The 18,965-nt window shown below is 35.3% G+C and overlaps 1 protein-coding gene across 1 annotated transcript in view; it reads right to left on the bottom strand.

Moving 5' to 3' along the window:
* Positions 1 to 18,965, bottom strand: part of BZW2 (basic leucine zipper and W2 domains 2) — a 78,146-nt gene that overhangs the window by 30,953 nt on the left and 28,228 nt on the right. Inside the window, exons 3-5 of the mRNA XM_004377421.1 lie at positions 15,642 to 15,818; positions 7,462 to 7,565; positions 793 to 858 (exon numbers count right to left, since the gene is read on the bottom strand). Coding sequence (XP_004377478.1) covers positions 793 to 858; positions 7,462 to 7,565; positions 15,642 to 15,818 — 347 coding nt within the window. The remainder of the gene's footprint in view (positions 1 to 792; positions 859 to 7,461; positions 7,566 to 15,641; positions 15,819 to 18,965) is intronic.

Below are 18,965 nucleotides of genomic sequence, written 5' to 3'. Positions count from 1 at the left end.
TGCTCCTGTTTAAATATTTAACTAAACAAAACCAAACCAAACCCATTGCCATCGAGTTGATTCGGACTCATAGAGACCCTACAGGACAGAGTAGAACTGCTCCATTGGGTTTACAAGGCTGTAATCTTTATAGAAGCTGGAGGGGCTGCTGGGTTCGAACTGTCAACATTTTGATTAGCAGCCAAGGGCTTAATCACTGCACCACCAGGGCTACTTATTAAGGGCCAATTACTATATTAAGCACTTTATATATTATCTCATTTATTCCCACAACAATCATAAAGTAAGTACTCTTATTACAGCTTATTTTACAGAGAAGAAAAACCACTGAGATTTAAAGGTACACATTCCATCTTCAAAAATGTGCTTTTATCCACTTTGCTAAACTGCATCTTCTAAAATTAACGAAATTTATTATTAGCGGCTATGCTATGCTTTCACATGTTTCAATTAATCACCATATCTTGATTCCTTCCTCAATATATTTATCTTTCGTGGATGTCTCTAGTTTTTACTTAAAGCTCTATAAAGTCAGAGATCATGCTCCATAAAACTATTCCTACTGAACAAAACATTCTGTCTTATACTAAATATGAATTTAAAAAGTCCAAGTTAGTCACATATTTCTTCCTGTAGTTATTAGATAATGATCTATCATACTGATTCGTTCATTCAACAAATATTAATTCAATATTTATTATGTCATGGCACTTTTAGGCTAATCAGTGTGTATGCAAATATTTTTAGCCCCTCCATTGCATCACCTGAAACAGATAAGACAGGAATTTTTACCTTTTTCATTTCATCTTCAAATGCTTTTTCCAGATATTTATATCTCCTGATGAGTTTATTGAAGACCTAAACACAAAACAGAAGCATCAAATATATACACAAACAATTTTAAAAGACATAAAAGACAGTGTGGAAACTCACCGTAACTATGGATCTGCAATAATAAAAATATGTAGTTAAATGTGCTCATGCTGTGATATGGGAGCTATAAGCATTTCAAAGGAGTTACTGTAACCTAGTAAAAAAATAGGGTCAAAAATACACATGTAGAATAAAACAAAGTAATTCACAAATATAACAAATGGAAAGAAAAATATCCATGAAAATAAAATTAATGTAATTTTAAAATTGTAAGATACAGAGATGGAAAGTAACTGAAATGAAGGGGATTATACATTTAATCACAGAGATAGATAACAGCATTACGGAGAGCAGAGCAGAGTTTAGGAGAGATCACACTCTAGGTGGACACAAAATGTTTTCAGCAGATGTGCAAAAAAAATATTATAACTTCATGGCAGCAAAGGCATACCTCCCCCAACCCCTAGTCCTGTTAGAAACCTGAAGAACGGTTTGCAAAAGTGTTGGTGGAAAACTAGGCTATTTGGCAAGTTGAATGATGTTTTTATTTAAATAAGGATTTTGTGCATATTGATCATTTTAATAGCTTGTGAATATGATTCATGTATCTAGTTCCTTTTCTTATAGCCTCATGCTATATACTCTCACCTACAACTTTCAGTGTGTTTGTTCCTTTGTTCTTTAATGTAATCAAGATGGAGTTTATTTAAGTGTAAAAATTATAGCCTTGCCCCTTATAGGCAAAGAATAATGACTCAGGCAGCGAATTGACATGCAATTAAGGGGGAAAAAAAGAATTTTATTACAGTCCTGCAAATTCAATTTCCAACTTACATTAGTACTCACATATTCCTTAACTTGATTTTAACAGGAAAAAGAATTCTCCTCATCCCAGAATAATTAACTAACTCCCCATAGGCCAATATCTATATATGAAAGCAAAAGGTATCATCCTACAAAGGTATTCTCCAAAGAACTAACAGTTCATAAAATTAATCACGAATCAAATATGTTGTTCCATTTAATTTTTCTCTTTCTCCCTGACCTCCCTACTGACCACGTTTTTCTGTTCAGTCTCTCACCGACTGTCTGAAATTTAAGAGCTAAGACAATACAATGCAAAGGGATATTTCAAATCATGCTAAAGATATGGAATTTTATGAAATTGTAGAAAGTATTTTTGGAGAACTACTCTGGTAAAATTGGCAAGGGCATTGATCAATGGAAAGCTGGTCATGATAGAAAAGACTCTTTTTATGATTGTGTTTTGAAAGTCACATGTGAATGGAAGGTGTCTATTGTATTCTTATAATTTTGTTGGAAAAATTTCAATATTTGTTTCCTTCTTTGTTATAAGAATTAGTTCAAGATGAAATTTCCTTCAAAATTTTGATCCAGCTATTTGTATGCAGTGTTGGTTTTCCATTATAAACGGGTTCACTATAAGCAGCCTCAAGTACAAATTATCTTCCAGTATAAAGAATATTACAAACTACTGCCTATGGCTCTTTTCTTATATGTCAGTAGAATTTCACTGATTAAACACGATTTTGTGAATTCTTCTTGTATTATTATTAACCTTTTCTGAGGATGCAAAAAGACCTTAAATAACTGTTTTAGAATCATAAGGGACAGGTGAAAAATGGAGGAATAGAACAAATGAATCTGAGTTGCAAGCTTTTAAAATTATAATTTGCTAATTATTAAAAAGTTATAGTAGATAATATACAAAACTACTGAAGGGGATTTTAATTTTATTTTAAAATAAAAAATTTAAAGATTGTTTAAAATTTAAAATCTTTATAATTTTAAAGATAATTTAGCTAGATGGAATGAATACAATAAAGAATATTTATTTTTTTACTCATGATGGAATACCATTACAGGTCAAGTTATAATCACAGATGGAGTCAAGGTCAGAAAATTCTTTGCCACATTCTAAGATAAATGGATGATTAGAAAGAAATAAAAGCAATGGCAACTGTATCAAAGCTTAAGTAGCCTAGCGTGTCTAGTCAGTTAACCAAAAAGAAGAAAAGAAGGTAGAAAGAAAGGAAAGGAAAGTGAGGTGAGATGAAAAGACAGAAGAGAAAGAGGAAGAGAATAGAATAGAATCTGGACAATAAGATTTTTGAAAAGATTTCTGGGATCCAGCTGCATCGCATTTGGATGGGTGTTGGGTTCTGCATGATGCACGCTCAATCAAGGGTAGTCATATGGTCTGCTTCAAGCTTCTGTTCTCTTTCTGGATCAGAACTGATCAGAATAGCTCTGAACTCTTCCCAGAAAAGGCATCAGGTATTTTGCAAAGTTGTCTCCTGTTCTCAATGGGATAACGTAACATCTTAGCTTTGTTGGTAGACGATTTTGGTATCTCTGTGAACTTAACGACTCCTTTAAATCTCCAGTTGCCCACAAGCAACATGTCTCTTGGTATCTACAGACATCTTCAGGAAAAGATCACATTCACGTTTTAGAAACTATATTTCCTAAAGCCCAAAATAAATCTGTTACCTGATGTGGGGAAGTGTTTCAGCTCTTTAAATCTCTTCCTAATATTTAGCCCAAGTATATCATACCTAAGGATATTTTTTAAATTTTGTTTTAAGTTCTATGAAGAACAAAATTTCTTCTTGGAAGGAGCAAGTCACAAAGAATATACCAGACTCATATAAGGAATATAATCAGACTCAGCCTGAACTCCATCACTAGGGGCAGGACTATGGTGAGGCAAATGAGATACCCAGGGCCCAAAAGCTGAGGCAGCCTCACTTACTGTCAGGTGTTGACCTGCATATGCATGAGCCCGAGAATGAGGGCCTCTTTAAATTTTGTGCCCTGGTTGCCTGGCTTGCCCCACCCTAGTTCAAGTTCTGTCTATAACCTGCAGTTTGACCTGAAAAACCGTATCAATCTCCCATTCCCTTGAGTTACAAATTAAGCTAGAAAATATGGAAAAATAAATGCTCTCTAGGGCTGGCTTTTATGAAAATATACTTTCAGTACTTTTTCAACAAAACATATAGAAAATTGTTTTCTTTTCAAAAAGATAAATAATAACCATTTGTACAACTTAAGAGGATAAACACTGCTTTGAAATTAAAGTGTTAATAAAAAAACCCAAAAACCAAACCCGTTGCCATTGAGTTGATTCCGACTCATAGCAACCCTATAGGACAGAGTAGAACTGCCCCATAGGGTTCCCAAGGAGCGCCTGATGGATTCAAACTGCTGACCTTTTGGTTAGCAGCCAAACTCTTTACTACTATGCAGCCAGGGTTTCTGTATTAATGAAAGCTATCTTAAATTGCACTGCTGTTAGGTGCTGTTGAGTCGATTTTTGACTCATAGCGACCCAATGTGAGAGAGCAGAGCTGCCCCATAGGGTTTCCTAGGCTGTCATCTTTGCGAAAGCACATTGCCAGGTCTTTCTCCCTTGGAGCCACTGGGTGGGTTCGAACTGCAACCTTCCAGTTAGCAGTGGAGCGCTTAACTGTTGCATCACCAGGGCTCCTTTAAATTGCACTGCTGAAGTCCCCCTTCTGAGTAAGAAAGTGAAAAAACTGTACCGAGAAAAACCAGTGGGATTTTTCCTTCAAAAGGTGAGGTTTGGGGAAGAATAAATTATGAAAACTTACATATACTAAACCCAAAATAACCAATATACTTAGGACCCACATATTGAGAAAGCTCAGTGTTGCTATGCAGATGTCCAGAAGAGCCATTATACATGTGTGTTCAAGGCACACGCATGATTTTTCAATGTCACCTAATGGACTTCTTTTCCCATTTGCAAAGTCATAAGGGATAAAACCTTTGCATATCTGTAGGAATAAGAAATGTGGCTGTGTATAGAATCTCTAAGTATGCAATAATTTTGAAACCTAGAAACAATAATGTATCAAAAGGTCTTTCCTCAAATATCCATATTCCAGATAAAAAATAAAATCATTTGTTACAAGAAACTATTTAGATATGATGGTGACCATGAGGACTGCATATCTTTTCAAGTTTATGGGGACAATTTAGTGTTATTTCTTTTTTTTCCAAGCTTTTTTATCTCTCTTTCCAAGTAGAATTCAAATCACAATACACCTTGTATTTCCATGAATTTGATCCTGACAAAAATTCTATTGGGAAGGTAAGGCAGACATTAAAAACCATTATTTGTCAGAACTGGAAACTACTAGTTAGAACTGGAGTAGGAATTAGAATGCAGAAATTGGCACCTTAGTGCACGGCTCTGTCTAATATACGAAAAGGTAAGCGGGACATATTCAAAGACCATCTTTTGAATTGAGTATATTCACTTCAGTACACACCTTCTTGAGGTGCTTGCAGCCATTTGCATGCATAGTAGAAGCAAAAATTTACTGAGGATGAGTTAGAGCTTCAGTTCCTTCTGCTAAGCATTGCCTTTTAATCTTTCGCTCCATTTTTTTAAAAAAGACTTTCTTTGTTAGATATTTTTTAAATATAAAAAGGAAAAGAAATATCTTTGCTAAAGTGGCATAATTAAAACTATTTTTTTCAAAATTTTAAATTCTTAATGGTCACATATCCTAAATTAGTTGGCTCAGCATGCCTTATACATTTAATAACCAAAGTAAAGCCAAGGTTTCTAGCCTCTGAAATTTGATCACTTAGCTGCAATTAATTCCTATGGCCTTTTTCATCTGATATATCGCAACGTAGGTAACAAGAAGACTTGTTGATATATGACTTACCCTAACTGTTTAGTTGGGAAAAACTGACTTCTAAGAAGAATCAGTAATAGAAATGGAACAGAAACAAGCTAACTCTAGCTGGCTGGTCACGGTGCATTTATGTTCAGCTTTATGAAGTAACATCTAATTGGTTATCCCATTATATCATTCTATCACTTCCTGACCTACGCAATGGCTTAAAGACCTCTTAGTTTTATCTGTCTAATGCATGCAAACTGAAAGTTCATGATTCTAATTCATATTTCCCAAGTTATTGATAAGTTTGAACATGTCTGCATATGTTTAATGGGATTTGAGTTTCCTCTTCTTTGAGATGCCTGTATATGTCTCTTCCTATTAGGTTGCTTGTCTTTTTCTTATTGACTTGCAGTTCTTTATTTAATCTGGATATGAATCCTTTATAGGCTTTTTGTATTGCAAATACCTTCTTGTCTCTCTTTTTTTTAAAATTTTATTTATTTTATTGTTGTTGAGAATATAAACAGCAGAACATATACCAATTCAACAGTTTCTACATGTACCATTCAGTGACATTGATTACATTTTTCAAGTTGTGCAACCATTCTCACCTTCCTTTTCTGAGCTGTTCTTCCCCCATTAACAACCCTTAAGGTACCAATCTGATCTTTCAAGTTGCTGTTGTCAATTTGATCCCATATAGATAGTTCTTGAAAGAGATTAATGCTCAAGACAGACATTTTTTTACTAGTTAAGCTAAACTACTGTTTGGTTATAAGAAGACTTCAGGTGATATTTTTGGTGTAAGTTTTAAAGATAATCTCAGGGCAATAGTTTCAGGGGTTCATCCAACCTTCATGGCTCCAGAAAGTCTGGAGTACATTAGAATTTGAAATTCTGTTCTGTGTTTTCCCCATTTTAATCAGCATTATTCTACAGAATCTTTGATCCAAATGTTCAGTAATGGTAGCAAGGCACCATCCAGTTCTTCTGGTGTCATGGCAAAGGAGGCAGTTAATTATGGGGTCAATTAGCCACACATTCCATATCCTCCTCCTATTCCTGACACTCCTTCTTTCTCTGTTGTTCCAGGTGAATAGAGACCAATTGTTGTGCCTTGAATGGCTGCTTGCAAGCTTTTAAGACTTGCCTCTTTCTTTTTAATTGCTACACAGTAGTCTATTAATACAATTTATTGAATTTTATTTAATTAGTTCCCTACTGAAGGACTTAAGGAGAGCTTGTGGCACAGTAGTTAAGCGTGCGGCTGCTAATTGAAATGTTGGCGGTTCGAACCCACCAGCCCACTCCGTGTGAGAAAGATGTGGCTGGCAGTCTGCTTCCATAAATATTACAGCCTTAGAAACCCTATGGGGCAGTTCTACTCTGTCCTATAGGGTTGCTATGAGTCGGAATCTACTCGACAGCAACGGATTTGGCTTCTTGGTATTGATGGACTTTTTATTGCTTTCATTCTTTGATATTATTACAAGCAATACTACAATGACTATCACTGTATATGTCATTTCACACAGGTGAAGGCATATCTGTAGGATGGAATCCTACAAGTGGAATGCTGGGTCAAAGAGCATATGCAGTTTTAGTTTTAATAGACAGTGTCAAATTGCTCTCCCTAAAGGTTGAATGAATTTACACTCCCATCAGCAATTTATATGAGCATCTGGTCCCCAACATCCCTCACTGCTGAGAGGTGAAACACTTATCTTCTTGTAGTTTTAACGTCCATTATCTTATTATGAATGCAACTGAGTATCTCTCCTTTTGTTTAAGAGCTAGCTAACATTTCTACAAAGTATAGAGTTGCTCAACTTAATGTTTCCTTAAATCCTGTTCAAATGCTTCCCTTCTAACACAGTGGCAATCTCTCAATTACAGATACTACCTGAGCATAGTTTCGGATGGTTTCATGATCTTCATTTGCCGAAAACACACAGTGGTTGGTCATCTTAGTCTTGTCACCATCATCTATGCGTGTTCCTCCAGGGGCTGGAAAGGGAAACATAATTACAATTAAGGACAATGCTGAAATGAGCAGAGCATTTGCAGAACAGATTAACTCCTGGACATCAAGGAAAACAGTGAAAGTAGATGTAAAATCTAAGAGTCACATCTAACTTCATAGAATGATGCGTAAGTGTAGAAAGACACGTTAGGTATTTGTCTGTGCTTCCATTATAATACCAAATTGGTATTTTCCAAATTGGTTGTTTCATTTCATACTTCCACCATACTATATAAATTGTCCTACATCCTCACTTAAAACACTAGATTCTATCAGTAAAATAAAAAGAAATTCACTATTATCTCTTACTGTCTCAGAGGTAAAGAGCTAAAAAATACTATACCATACTCAAATAAAAATATTAGTAATATCGTTAAAAATAATAAAAAACAAATTTGAGACTGAAAAAGAGTTTAGTAGGTAGCATATACAAAATCAGAAGAAGAAAGGAAGACAGCTCATGCTAAGGAGGTTGAAGGGCCAAATTTCCTTTTTACCTCTAAATCTGGTTGTTTCCAAAGTTCATCCTTAGTCATGGAAGCTAAAGAATAACCTTTATCCACTGAATTTAATTCCAATATTCTCAGTGCAATTGTTGATGTTTCCCAAGTCAGGGAATGATTCTCTTTTCAGGCTTGATAATATTTCACTGGACTCTAGTTCACCAACTTTTAGACTGACCAGACCTGGCTCTTCTAAGCACCTGTATATAGTAGCTCTTGATGGTTTCTACTTGGGTAGGTATTAAAACTATTTTCATCTTCACTAACCCAGCTATCCATTCAGTATTGAGAGTATGCACTCTGACTCCCTGCCATTTTATTTCATCAACTAAGCAGCTGTACTGGGTAGGAAAGAGAGTATTTTATTCTCTCTCATCCTTTTTTTCCCATAGCCTACACAATATCATGGAATAAATGGACTAGAATAAGAGAATCCTTTGCCTACAACTCAGCTTTCCAGACTCACAAGACTCCTGAAGGCTCCTCCTGTAAGCTTCAATGGTGGCACTACAAGCCCTGGTTGATCAAAAGAGGGGAATGAGAACACTAGGTATTTTTGTTTTCTGATGCTATTTATGGTAAAAGGTTGGAGCAAGTCAAGTTAGATTAATGTCTTTCATATACTCAACAAACGCTTGTAGAATATATACTTTTAGCAGATACAGTCCTAGACACCAAAGACACAACAAAGATCAAAGTTGAAAAAGGCAGATATTATCTACTTACCAGCCACTTCTGGTATTTTGTTGTTTTGTTTTGAATGTATAACTGCCTTCATTTAACTTATGGTTTCAGATGTTTGGATGAAAAGGGGTACACATAGCCAACATTTTCAGTAGACACATACAAATGAAAATTCAGTTGAGTTATACTTTCCTTAGCTTATCATCTCCTCTACGTGCTTCAAACTCCAGCATACAGTTTTATAGTAAATTAATTTTTAGAGAAGCCAGCTCCTTCGGGGGTCTATTTTCACTTGTTTAATTTATGCACAGGATTTAATTAGCCCTTTGTCATGAATACAACCACCTGGAACAAAATTTTATTAAGATAATAATCTTAAAACTCTGGGCTAAGGATCTCTATCTAATAGAAATAATATAACTGAAAAGTATGATTTTGAAACTAATATCTTCTCTTAAGAATAAGTTCTTAAAGTTGCATTCTTTAACAAAATAAAACACTTGTTACATACACCTTAATGATCTTGCTACAGCTTGTTTTTAAAAAGTCCTTTATATTTATTTAAAAATCTCTAAACTACCAACCCATTTAGAAATTGACCTAACTCTACATATTGGAATTCCACATATGCTGTTATAAGAACCTTAAAACAAATAGGACGTTATGACAGGCAATATTCATTGAGGTAAAAAAATCTTTTAAATATATTTCAAAATTTCAAATATCTTCTTAAGGAATCAAGAGTGTACATGTAAAATTAAATATAAAAGAATAGGAAGAATTAAGATTAAAAGTTATTTTTTAATAATGGCCATCATGATAGCAAATTTTCATGTGATTCTAATAATGTACATTATTATTATCAATTCAATATTATAATGCTACTAATAAGGTAATATTACAAAAATCAGTAAAAGGCAACACATATAAAATATTTTGAAAATCTGCTCCAAAAGCCTTCCCTATATAAGTGGGCACAGCCTCATGATCTAGAACTAGAAGACATAAAAATAATGTCTAGAATGTGAAACAATAGGGATTAGTGATATCAAATCAAGAGTTATCATATTGTGATTTAATATTATTTAGTTAACATATTTACTTATTATATTTAGTTAAAATTGACCAAAGAGTAATAATTATCATAGTAAACACTCATTACATGCTCATGACTAAGCAATTCATGTGTGTTAGTTAATATTCATAACAACTCTATAAGATAGGTACTTACATTACTCTTAATTTACAGATAAGGAAACTGATGTTTAGAAATTAAACAACATGCCCAAGCCACATAGCTAATAAATGTGATGGTAAAATTAAAACCCATGTCTATCAGATTCTAAAGGATGTATATATATCCTTGTGTTTGTGTATTTTAAGATGCAAATGCAACGTCAATATTTTTTTTTAATATAAATATTTTCGCTTGACTTGTACCCTGGATTAAAAATAAATGAAAACAAACAAAAATGCTGGCCTATCACTTAAAATGGGAAGACTGTATACATATTTGTAATATGAACGGCCTTCTATTTGGAAAAGAAATTCAACACAAAGATTTGGGTTAGTAGTCATGGTAAACTTGATTACTCAGATGACATTCTCAGCTATTCTGCTCACTAATCTGTAACGTAAAGGCATCATAAAAATCCATTGCTGACCCATAGCAACGCTATAGGACAGAGCAGAACTACCCCATATGTTTTCCAAGGAGTGGCTGGTGGATTTGAACTGCCGATCTTTTGGTTAGCAGCTGTAGCTCTTAACCACTACGCCACCAAGGCTCCAAAAAAAAGAAAGACATCATAGCATACTGAAAAAGAACATGGCTCCAAAGCCCCTATTTTAAATCACAGTGCTTATTTTGTCTCCTAGTAATCCCGCTACCTCTAAATGTTGATAGATGTAAGAGTATGCAAAAATATTTTAATTATATGTTATATAAAGGAAGTCATTTTTGCCAGTGAGTAAAAACGTCATTATTGAATTTAAAACCCAAGTATGTAATCAGAAAGTTATGATCTTAATAAGAGCTTGGAAATTAGCATGGCTGTATACCTAAACTGTAACTGGCGGGATGAAAGGAGGACTTAATTTCATACATTAAACTGAAAGTATATTTAATGAGTTCCTAGGCTCTGTGGATGTTTAAAAAAATATAGGTCCCGTTTCCCAAGAAACCTAAGAGTCTACAACACTGATTATCAACTCTGATTGCACATAAGAACTCCCGGGGGAATTAAAAAAAAAAAAAAATACCAGTGCATGGGTCTACTTCCAGATAATCTGATACAATTGGTCTTGGACAGGGCTCAGGTATTAATATTTTTTAAAAGTTTCCCAAATATTTCTAATGTGCCATCAGGATTGATAAACATTATTCTAAAAGATGATATGGAGTAGTAAACAGGCAAATACAAAATAATACGATTAGAAAAGTACACTGTACTTGGGAATGCCATGTTAGGGGTATGTAAGTCAAACTTGGGGTTTGTGGAAGACTTTCCCCAGTGGTTGACATCTAAGCTGAGTCCTAAAGCGTTAACAGGAGTTAACCTGCTAAAGAAGAGAAATACAGTACTCTAGTTAAAGAGAACAATTTATATAAAGCTCAAGAGTCAAAGGAGAACCTAGCCCATTTAGGAAATTGCAAAGGCATGGAATGGTCATAGAAGGATGCAAAATCAAAAGCAGAGGGCCACTTTAGAGCTTCTGCAATAATCCAGAAGAGAGATAATAATAGCTTTAGCTAAGGTAGCACTAAGGGTAGAGAAAAATAAACAAATTCAAGAAATATTAAGGAAGAAGAATTGATAGGACCTGGGAGTTGGTTTGACATGGGTAGGAAGGGCAATCAAGACATTAAGGATGGTGCCCAGAGTGGACAACTGAGTGTCTGAAGGTGCCACTCACTGAGATGGGGACACTGAATAGGGAAGGTGTATATGAGGGGAAGTGAGTTTAGTTTTGGACACACTGTGTTTGAGGTACTCATGAGACATGTGAGTTTAAAATACAAGAGTGATAAAGATTATATCTTTGACAGAGATTTGAGAATCAACAACGTATACATTGTAGCTGAAGCCAAGAGTGGATGACATTATTAGTGACAATGTTTGGAATAGAAAGAAAAGAGAGTCTGGGATAGCTAACTCTGTTCTTTTTTTTTTTCCTTTTTATAAAAATCTGTGTTACAGAGTTATTCTTTTACCCAAAGGTCCATGTTAATTTTTTTCTAAACTCAACAGCAAGAAGAAGAACTATAGATTATCTAAGAAGGGGAAGAGTCTGAGCAGTAAATATGTGCAGAGTCAATGCAAATTTAAGGTAATAACATGTTTCAAGAGAAACACTGAAGGAGGGTTTCAAGCCTGGGCAGCAACACAATCAATCCTACTTATTCTTCATTTTAGAACACTCTAATATTCCCATCTGTATTCATATTTTTTTTTAGCCGTTCAATACTTAACAATATGCCCAGCCAGAGATTACAAACTGACAGCCTCTGAATATGCTTTTTAAACCTTGTCCATAATTTTCTTGAATTGTGTTTATTAAAATATTGGAAATCGATACAAATACATTAAAATAATAATATTTCCTATTAAATTCTGGCTTCCCTGACAGAAGGGTCAACAATGTTTCCAGGAAGTCACTAAGGACTGAAAAGTGTCCATATGATTGACCAATGAAGTCATGTGTAACTTTAGTAAGAATCAAAACTTGCTGAAGACTATTCTCGCATGACGTTTATCATAAAAGCATATCATAATTAAAGAAAAAATAATATTCCAAAAGGGAAAAAAAAAATCAGGTAAACAATATGGCATGTTACTCCACAAAAGAAGAAATACAAAAAGCCAACAATCACACCAGAAAATGTTCAACTTTCCCTATTAATTAAAAAATTTTAAATGGAAAATATCTATCAATTGATGAAGATACTAAAAAGTAGACAAAACTGACAAAACCTAACATTGCTAGGGAGGTAGGTAAATAGGAACTCATGATTTTTGACAAAAGTTAATAAGAAAATTACTTTTGAGGGCTGTTTTTTTTTTCTCTCGCTCTCAGATAGGTAGATTGTAGACAGATATATACATATCACCACAATTTGATTCATTAATTCATTATTATGAATTTATAATTATATAAGGATATAATCAGATAAAAGCACAAAGATATGTGTATACAGACACTGATTATTACATTGTTTATAATAGGGAAAACTGTAAACAATTTAAATATTTATCAGTACCAGTTTGGTTTTAATTCTTTTTAAAATCACCCACGCTAACAAGCAGAGGCAGGATAAGTAACACCATATTACTGAGTAAAAAGTCATTTACAAAATAGCATGTACAGTATCATCTTTGTATATCACTACATACTCAAAAATTTGTGTATTTATGTAATTAAAGATATTTCTAGAAGGGAATTAACCAAAACAGTGACAATGGTTATCTCCGGGTATTAGGATCCGAGCACCTCATATATAGCTTCTTTACTTGGACTTGATTTATTTACAGTGATAATGTGCGATCCTTGCAAACAGTAACAAAGTAAATACAATATATGGTAAAACCCAGAAACGCAGAACAGAGGGCCTAGAAATAAATGGGGCCATTTACCAAAACAAAAAGTTTGAAATAAAAGAAGAATTTAAGAGTGGCTCCACCTCAAAATGGAGGAAGGCTCACACCTAGTATCAAGGTAGATTGACATAAGCAGTGTCTCCCAATGAAAGGCACTTATGGCATTTTGGATGGGGCAATTCTTAACTGTGTTGAATGTCCCTTGCAACAGCAGAATAGGCAACACATCTGGCCCCCATTCCCAAGTCTTTGTAACAACCAAAACACTTTCACACATTTTCAAATACCCCTCAGGCAGTTGAAAATCATCGGCCTAGGGGATTTAACCACCCTGGTGGCATACTGGTTAAGAGCTTGGCTGCTGTCATGGATTGAATTATGTCCCCCCAAAAATGTGTGTTTCAATTTGGCTGGGCCATGATTCCCAGAATTGTGTGGTTGGCCTCCATTTTGTGATTGTAATTTTATGTTAAAGAGGATTAGGGCGGGATTGTAACACCACCCTTACCCAGGTCACATCCCTGATCCAATGTAAAGGGAGTTTTCCTGGGGTGTGGCCTGCACCACCTTTTATCTCTCAAGAGATAAAAGGAAAGGAAGCAAGCAGAGAGTTGGGGGACCTCATACCACCAAGAAAGCAGTGCCAGGAGCAGAGCGTATCCTTTGGACCCAGGGTCCCTGAGCAGAGAAGCTCCTAGTCCAGGGGAACACTGATGAGAAGAAGGCTGATAGAGAGAGAAAGCTTTCCCCAGGAGCTGATGCTCTGAATTTGGACTTTAGCCTACTTTACTGTGAAGAAATCAATTTATCTTTGTTAAAGCCAACCACTTGTGGTATTTGTGTTGTAGCAGCACTAGATGACTAAGACAGCTGCTAACTAAAATGTTGGCAGTTCAAATCCAACAGCTGCTTCTTGGAAATCCTATGGGGCAGTTTTACTCTGTCTCATAGGGTCGCTGAGTTGGAATCAACTCAACTCGACAGCACCTAATAACAACAAGGAGCCCGTAGATGGTGCGAATAGTTAAGTGCTTAGCTACTAACAGAAAAGTTGGTGGTTCGAACCCACCCAGCGGTGCCTCAGAAGAAAGGCCTGGTGATCTGCTTCCGAAAGATCACAGCCATGAAAACTCTATAAAGCGCAGTTCTATTCTGCAACACATGGAGTTGCCATGAGTGGGAAATTACTCAACAGCAACTAGTTTAATGACATATGGTTACCATTGACTAATTATAAGAACTAAGATTTAGGAGTCTGGGTGGCTCAAGTGGTTTGCAATTGACTGCTAACCTAAAGGTTGCAGTTCGAACCCACCCAGAGGTTCCACAGGAGAAAGGCCCAGCAAACTGTTTCCGTAAAGATTATAGCCTAAAAAACCCTAGGAGCAGTTTTACTCTGTGATACATGGGTTGCCACCTGTAACACATAGGATCACCACGAGTCGAGGGCCAACTTGACGGCAGCTAACCATAAGACCTAAGAATAACTGTCTATGACAGAAAGAAATGGTGATGTTGTTGTTGTTAGTTGCCATCGAGTGAATTTTGACTCATGGCAACTTCGTGTGTTCAGAGTAGAACTGCACTCCATAAAGCTTTCAAGGCTGTGACCTTCTGGAAGCAGATCGCCAGGCCTGTCTTCTGAGGCTCCTCTGGGTGGGTTTGAACTGCCAACATTTTGGCTCGTAGTCAAATGCTTAACCATTTGTGCCACCTAAACTAGGTTTAAACTATGTTTCTTAGATATTTTACTATATATGGATGAAATGGCATTAACTGGGCCTTGGACATTTCTTAAATTTGTTGATGGTGACATTTCACGGTTCCAAAAGAAAAAATAAAAGGGCGAGATTAAAAAGAAAAGGTGCCTATGGGATTTAGGGGCTCATATAATATACTGGAAGGGTCTAAATAACATACACAAAATTATACAAAAAATACCTCTCCTATGTCCACTTCAGAAACATTTAAGAATTAGGGACACATGATAAAGTTGTCTTTTAGCTATAGCCAAGTGGCCAACTGTGGCGTAATGCCAACAAAAATCCTCAATTCTATGCCTTTATTAAGCAAATAATCATCTCACAGTCACATTAACAACATTCCAAGTTGTAATCAATCTAAAAACCGTAGAGACTCCCACTTATATTCTTTTAATTAATTCTAATAAATGTATATTTATAAAGATTCTAAACTATCTACATATTATAAGGAAATATTTCATTAGAATTTAAAATCTATATACTACAAGAAAACGCTGTAACATATGGTTTACCAAGCATGCTGCCAGCCACCAGGATATCGAAGAGTGTGTCTGCATAGCGACGATAATCTAATCTTGAGCCTGTAGAGTCCAGAAACTTGGCTACAGCTTCAAGGTCATCACCAGCCTCATTAAGCCCCTGGATAAGTGTATCCCTGAAGACTGTGGGTTCGAATTTCTCTTTTTCATCTAAAATAAAAAAATTATAAAATCATTTCTTTTTTACACATCATACTCTCCAAAGAGTCTGGCCATACATTTCCATTGTTCACCTTTCTTTGTTTGATAGTGTGATAACTTAAAAGTCAGAGGACAATAGCTTTTTCTATCAGATTTCCATGTTCTGAAAGTTCTTGTTCAAACATTTATTTAAGCAAATAATTTATTTCTGCTCATGGGGGCCACAAAAATACTTTTACTCCATCTAACACATAATAAAATTTGTGACTGTTCCTAACTACATAGGATCAGCCAATGTAATTTACTAATCCTAATTATCAGGAAAGAAAATAGAGTACAAATCAAAACTTAAAATTTTTGTTTCTCCTAAGATAAAGAAAATGATCCATGGAGAATTGCCAAATAATAAGGGAAGATATATAAATATAAACAAACAAATAAAGATTTGGGGAGAGGAAGATCTCTTTTACAAGATAAATTATTCCAGGGTACTTAAATAGTTAAAATATATCATGAACATGTGTATATTATATACAATGTCATAAAGCAGAGATTATCAAACTTTTTGGCCTCATGACTCCTTGACACTCTTAAAAAGTACTGATGATTCCAAAGAGCTTTTGTTTATGGAGATTAAGAACAGAAAACTTAAAAATATTTACTTATTAAACAACAACAACCACAAACTAGTTAGAAGAGTGGTACTGTTTTACATTTTTAGAAATCTCTTTAGCATTTGGCTTAACAGAAGACAGATGAATTCTCATATCTGCTATACTTAATCTGTTGTGATATCACATACCATGCAGCATTTGAAAAACTCCCCTGTAAACTCATGAGAGAATATGTGAAAAGAGCAAATAATATCTTAGTATTATTATGAAAGGTTTTGACTTGCAGACTTTCTGCAAAGGCTTCAGGGTACTGAGGGGTCTGAACCCCACGTTGAGAACCTCTGTTGTACAAGCTTGAAGAGTATACAGATATTCTACAACTTTTTACTCTCAGGTAATATAGATGAACAGCTATAGAACAACTGCTGTTGTTGTTAGGTGCTGTCGAGTCGATTTCGACTCATAGTGACCCCATGTGACGGAGTAGAACTGCCCCAGACGGTTTTCCAGGTTGTAATCTTTATAGGTGCAGATTGCCAGGTCTTTCTCCCATGGAGCCACTTGGTGGGTTCAAACTGCCAACCTTTTGAACTGCCAATCTTTTTGTTCGCAGCTGAGCATTTAACCGTTGTGCCAACCAGGCTCCTTTTATCAAACAATTAGAAAGGCATAAAGGAACTACTACAGTGAACTGGATATGTGCGTATGGAGGAGAAGTGGTATGGTCTGATAAGTTTTGGTCTAGACTCTAGAGAAATTTCTTGTGGAAGGTCAGGTTGGGCCCAGATCTTGAACAAAGTAGGGGCCATATACAGGAGCATACACATGCAGGTGACATACTAGAGGTCAGGCTAGACAGAACAAATGACTAAAGGTAAAGGGTCTAAGATTCAATTCAAAGGGCTCTTTTTTTCCTACAGACAGTAGGTCTGAGTATGGGTAGAGTGAGCAAGATATGATCTCAAAACCTAGAGAAAAATCCTATAATAATTATCTATAGAGAGGTAAGTGAAGATGCTGCAACTGTTAAAAAGAGAGGGAATGCTATAAAAAAAAATTTTGCGAACAAAAAATAGCTTTTAGAAATAAAAAATGAGATAGAAGTGAAAAACTCAATTGAAAACTTGAAAAGAAAGCTGAAAATTTCTCTCAGAAAACAGAATAAAAAAGTCAGAGACCTAGAAAATTGGAACAAAAAGATAAGGAAAAGGGTAGAGCAACCTCATATTGAAATAATAAGTATTATCAAAAGATAAAATGAAAAAACAAAGGAAAGGAGATTATTTTCTTAAAAAAATCAAGAAAGTTTCACAGAACTGAAGGGCATGAGTTTCCAGATAAAAGGTTGTCTTGGCACCCAGCACAATGAATGCAAGTGGATCCACAACAAGGCACATTCATTATTGGGAAATTCCAGAATACTGGGAACACATCAGTTATCTGCAGATTTCTAGGGCAAAAAAACAAGTTACACATAAAGTACCAGGAAACAGAATGACATTGAATTGCTCAACAGAAACACCAGAAACTAGAAGAAATTACTTCAAAGTTTTGAGGGATGACAATTCCCAACACAGAATTCTAGTGTCCAGCCAAACAGAATCAAAGGTAAGTAGAGAATAAACATATTTTGAGACAGGTAAAACCTCAAAAATTATTTCTCATACAGCCTTACTTGGAAAGCTACTAAAGGACATACTCCACTAAAACAAGAGCATATAAAGAAAGAGTTAGACATGAGATTCCAGGAAAAGACAACACAAATAAGAGAGTGGTCACAGCACTTGCCAGGATTATGGTACAAGGGCACCGCAAGTTGACAGCTGTACAGCAGGCCCAGAAAGCAACCCAACTGAGAGAGAGTTCTTCAACATAATAACAACAACATAACATGCTATATGAGAATTCCTTCAACATTATATAATTGCTAGAATTTCTAAAGTGTCTGAATTAATAAATTTACATAACAAAGGAAAGTTTAGGGTTGATTCGTTTTAAGTCAAGGAAAACGAATTAAAAAAGATAATTTATTAAATCAGGGAAAACAAAATAATGTTCAGAAAAAGAAAAGTAACGAGATCATGGTTAAGCTGTGAATGCTATTGTTGTTAGGTGTTGTTGAGTCAATTCCAACTCACAGCGACCCCATGTGACAGAGCAGAACTGCCATATAGGGTTTTCTTGGCTGAAATCTTTACAGAAGCAGATTGCCAGGTCCTTCTCTCACAGAGCTGTCAGGTGGGTTTGAACCGCCAACCTTTTGGTTAGCAGCCAATTGCTTAACCAGTTATACCACCAGGGCTCCTAAGCTGTAAGCATGCACAAAGTCATAATAATATACACAGTAACCACTGGTCTAACCAAAATTATGATGAAATAAAAGTTTAGAGGAGGAGGACAGGATGTATTCAGGTGGGTGGGAGCAGTGAAAGAGAGCTGAATCCTTGTCTTCCATAGTAGGAAATCGATATGTAATACTTACAACAGAAAAATTAAGAAATAACTATTGTTGTGGATTGAATTGTGTCCCCCCAAAATGTGT

The sequence above is a fragment of the Trichechus manatus genome, unplaced genomic scaffold, assembly GCF_000243295.1.
Source record: "Trichechus manatus latirostris isolate Lorelei unplaced genomic scaffold, TriManLat1.0 scaffold00050, whole genome shotgun sequence".
Taxonomy (NCBI): Eukaryota; Metazoa; Chordata; class Mammalia; order Sirenia; family Trichechidae; genus Trichechus; species Trichechus manatus.
This window is presented reverse-complemented; position numbering and strand designations above follow the sequence as displayed.